The sequence below is a fragment of the Lactuca saligna genome, chromosome 3, assembly GCF_052625555.1.
Source record: "Lactuca saligna cultivar CGN05327 chromosome 3, ASM5262555v1, whole genome shotgun sequence".
Lineage (NCBI taxonomy): Eukaryota > Viridiplantae > Streptophyta > Magnoliopsida > Asterales > Asteraceae > Lactuca > Lactuca saligna.
The window spans coordinates 90590359-90595118 of NC_136419.1; the positions used below are offsets into that span (position 1 = coordinate 90590359).

Genomic DNA, 4760 nt, shown 5'->3' on the forward strand with positions numbered 1-4760 from the left:
TCCCATTCCAATCTCTTCAAACAAAGTCCAATATTTACCATTTAAACACTGATTCCTTAAAATCCCTTCAACTTTGATCTAATATTTTACCAAATGGCCCCTCCTTGACAATTTATTTTCAACTTAGGTACATAATTTACTCTTTAGTCCCTACTTCCATAAATCCTTGCATATTAAGTTCAAAATTACACTTTAACCCCTGGAGATTCAAGTCTTGTCATTTGGGTTCTCGAAACCATCTCCCAGCTAGTTATTATTTAATTATCATATTTTAAACGGGATGTAACAATGGAGGTAGCTCATGGCGATGTATATAAGATATGTGGTATTTTTGGGAACTCACTAAGCTTTATGCTTTTGGTTTATGTTTAAAATGTTTTTTTAGGTATTTCTGGTTTGAAAGGGAAGGGCTCGTTATGATCGCACACCATCCACCAGTTTTCTGCATTTTTATGATTATGATTGTAGTATGATAACTATTTTCTATATTAACAAACTTTGATGGTTTTGAAATGAATGGTTTGTGGTTTTGGTTGATTTAAAGATAGAAATTTTGCTTAGAGTTTTTGGGACGTCACATATAGTATAGGGAAAAACTCACTTCATTGACTATCAGACAATCTCCACAGGTAGCAGAAACGAGAAAGTTGGAACAACAAACACTTAACATGTAATCAAAAGTCAAACTCCATGCCTGAACCTCAACCCTAAACTTTGACCCAAAGTCAAACTTGGTAAAAAGGTCAAAATGTCAACATTTTGGTCAAAAAGTGCGCCACACTTCTTCTGGGTGCCCTACTCCTACGAAAGGATAAAACTATCGATTTCAATGGCTTAAAACAGACGCGTTGAGAAAACCCTAAAAATGCATCATGACCAAGAAAAGCGTTGCGCTCAAGCCAATTTCACATAGGTTTTTGACTTAATACATTAAGTCACCAACCATATTCTATATCTGAACTCTAAGAAGGTCTAAATGGATAAAGTTTCCAACTTTATCCATTAAGACATACCATATCAATCAAGATCTAGACTTTTATACTCCAAAAGACCTAAAAACACCTCCAACACTTGCATGACTTGAAGGAAAGGATAAAGGTCCAAACTTTATGAGTTTAAAAGTTTCAAACAACAAGCCTAAGTGACCAACTAAACCCTAAACAACAAGACTTGCATTACTTGAAGAAAGGGTTAAAGGTCCAAACTTTACAGGTTTAAAAGTTTCAAACATCAATCCTAAGTGACCAAATGGAGCTGGTGTCATGATAAGTCCAATCTCACCTCCAAAATGGGTCCAAAAGTGCACAAGATGGACATTAAGTAAGATCTAACAAATGAAAAATGAAAGCTTAAAGCTTTATACTCACAAAAGTCCAAGAGATGCACAAACTGCTAGATTCATGGTAATCAGTCAATTTGTTTAGAAGCGAGTTTGTAGGGATCTTCATTTATTGGGGTCTACATTTATTTGTTGTACAAATAAAGCTTCCTTTAGGGGTATTCATTTATTTATTGTACAAATCGATCTTGAAGGGGTCTTACATCGACCTTGTAGGGGTCTTCATTTACTTGTACAAATCGAACTTGTAAACCACAATAACATCTCCTAAAATGGTGATTATGCCTCTTTTGTTGACTTGTAAGTGAGTTTGAACCATTTGATCAACCTTTATTTAGTTGTTGTACAAAGCGAACTTCTAAACCACAATAATATCTCCCGAATCGGTCAATTGGTTGGCATTGCATCAAAATTGTAAATATACCCACATAATTAAGAAGAAAAATCAATATTTTGTAGTAATTTATTAACTTTCTTGCAATTTGAAACTCGATGTCAAAATTAAATTTTAGTAATCTTACTGACTTCATTACAATTTGAGAAAAGTGTTTATTGGAAAAACAGAGAGAACTAATCATTTCGTTGATATTGCATAAAATTGTAAATATAGTGACATAATTGACAAAAAAAAAAAAAAAAAAAAATCGGTCTGAAATAGAAATTTTATGGTAACATATTGATTTTATTGTAATTTGTCAATGTAATAACTAAAAACTCATTTCATTTCCTTGTTTCTTGCGATTACCTTAATCATTTCATTCCATTCATTTACCATTCCAATCCATCCGATCATCATTTCATTCCATTCATTTACCATTCCAATCCATCCAATCAAAACACCCCTAAAATACAGGGATCCACGAAAGCATATCCCACAAATTTAACAAGCTCCTATTATCTATACATTAATCAACATAAAACTTTCACAAAACAATTACCTAAATCATACAACACACAAGAACTCGAAATTTCCATTTGTTTTTCATATCAAGATTATCAAACTCCAACTCAACAACATGAAACAAAAAACAATAAATATTTTTATTACTCATAAAACTTTTAAGTTTTGGATTTGGAATGCTTGATTAGCCAATCAATAACCGAATCAATGTTTGTCGAATTCTTGCACGAAATCATATAACAACATACTTCTCTATCCGTAATAGACTTCAAATCCCTGCATCAATCCATTCACAATAATTTATGAAACAAACAAACAAACAAATAAATAAATAAATAAATAAATAATATTCTTAATTCTTACATTTGATCAGTCAAAGCTTGCTTAGATAAAGCACCATCTTTATCAATCTTGTTTCCCAACACAAGCAAAGGGATTCCATTTAATGACGACTTGCTTAATAAATCATGAAGTTCGCTCTTTGATATGTTCAAGTTATCAGGATCCGCTGCATCAACAACATACCTACATATGCCACGTGTCACTTTTTTTATTTTTGGATAATTAAAAAAAAAAAAAAAAAAGATTGAGGAATTAATTACACAATGGCAGAAACTGCACGACAATATCTCTCCCACATACTACGAAATCTAGGTTGTCCACCAAGATCCCATAGTTTGATTGTTACATTTCCTTTAGTTACTTTTCGCATATTAAATCCCACCTGAAAAAAAAAATTAAAAAAATTAAAATGTTATTTAGGATTTAAAATGTGTGTTTAGATAAATGTAGAAATGAAGTCTTAAAAAAAAAAGGAATTACTGTTGGGATCATATCTTCACTATATCCACCAGTCTGCAAGAAAAGGATGTAAGAGAATGAGATTTTTTTTTTTTTTTTATTTGAATTATGATTTAATATAATTAGCGAAAATATATAAATGGTTTGATTTAATTTACTTACGGCGACAACGTTAACAAGTGAAGTTTTTCCAGCGTTTTGGAGGCCTATTAAAGAGAGCTCCATTTCTTGCTTGAAAAAGAGGCTGTAAATTATAATATTAAGTAATTAAGATATAAGTAGTTTTTTTTTCAATTGTATAGAAAAAAATATGCATTACACATGAATGAAGTGATTATTGGTTAATAGGTTATAGTATCTAATCTGTTGATTTGGTTAGAAGATTGAGGAGGAGAAGATATGAGGCTCCATGAATAATCAAAATTGGAGATTCAATTGACTGATTGATTGACGAATTGATTGAATTGAACTAAAGAACTGAAGCTGAAGTGAAACAGTATACACTAATAAGAACACAAACAGATTCAATGAATTCGTAACAACGGAAAAATCAGGGACTACAATTGAACACATAAATCCCACATTCCATTAAGAAACACGAAGCAGATCGAACATACATATGAATTCGAAGATAAAATGATAAAGAAATCGAAAACCCTAATAGAAAGCAAAACCAAACAAACAGATAAAGAGCTGAAAAAGGCGAACATTCGAATTCGAATTCAAACACGAACTAATCGAGAGAAAAGGAAAACATGATTACCTTCGAAGCCAATTGAGAAAAGCTTCCCATAAACCCATAGCGACTGTGAGAGACTACAAGAGAAAGAGATCGATTGAACCAAAAGATCGATCACTCTCTCTGCCTCTCTTTTCTGGTCAAAATTGATTTTGACTTCTCGATTGTTGTACACAGAATTGAATGAATGATTACCCTAAAAAAGACAAATTGGGAATTCGAGAAACTGACGGTTGATTGGCAGCTCAATTTTGCTGTGCGAGTGCAACGTGGACCAATTAAAAGATAATCATTTTCACTCACGCGTATTTATAGCGCGTGTGGTACACGATGAACTTGGAGTGGTTTGTGATATTTGTACGTGCATTCCACGCTGGCTTTTGAAGGTGGTTGGATGAGTTTGCGGTTTTAGCTGTTTTGTGGTGTACTGTAGATACCGGTTAACGATAGAACATGGAATGTGATTCGCTGTCTATCTTCAAAGATTTTTCATGTCTCTAATGTTTTTCTTAAAACGACAATTTGAATAAATTTTAAAATTTTATATTAACAATGTCAAAAACAAGAGAAAATGATAAAAATAGTTATTTACACTAATTAGATTATAAAAATAATCAAAAAAAAAAACTGAAGTTGCAAAAATAACCATAAATTTTGCAGATGGAATAGTCTTATCTGTAAAATGGGCTTTCCATCTGCGAATGTACAAGCAGCTAAAGCACAACTGTGCTTTAGTTGCTTGTACATTCACAGGTGGTTTATTTTATTTTTTTATTTTTTTTCTCTATATATATTGAAATTGTAGGGTAAATTCGTAGATGGAATAGCCCCATCTGCGATTAACTCTGATTCCATCTGTGAAATTGCGGTTTATTTTTAATTTTTTTAATTTTTTTTTAGTTTGACTATGAAATCAATTGGTTTGACTACGAAATAATATTGCTGAATAAGAAGTTAAAGTTATGAATAGGCGTGTAGTA

The 4760-nt window shown here is 31.9% G+C and overlaps 1 protein-coding gene across 1 annotated transcript; it reads right to left on the bottom strand.

Annotated features, from left to right (window-relative positions):
* Positions 1 to 2282: 2282 nt before the first annotated feature.
* LOC145036998 (ADP-ribosylation factor-like protein 8a) lies at positions 2283 to 4000 on the bottom strand. Its single transcript, XM_078985538.1, has 6 exons — positions 3805 to 4000; positions 3204 to 3285; positions 3063 to 3095; positions 2843 to 2964; positions 2604 to 2765; positions 2283 to 2516 (listed from the first exon to the last, which is right to left on the bottom strand). Exons 1-6 carry the CDS (start codon positions 3840 to 3842, stop codon positions 2399 to 2401), a joined length of 555 nt encoding a protein of 184 aa, XP_078841664.1. The 5' UTR covers positions 3843 to 4000; the 3' UTR covers positions 2283 to 2398.
* Between the last annotated feature and the right edge of the window lie 760 nt (positions 4001 to 4760).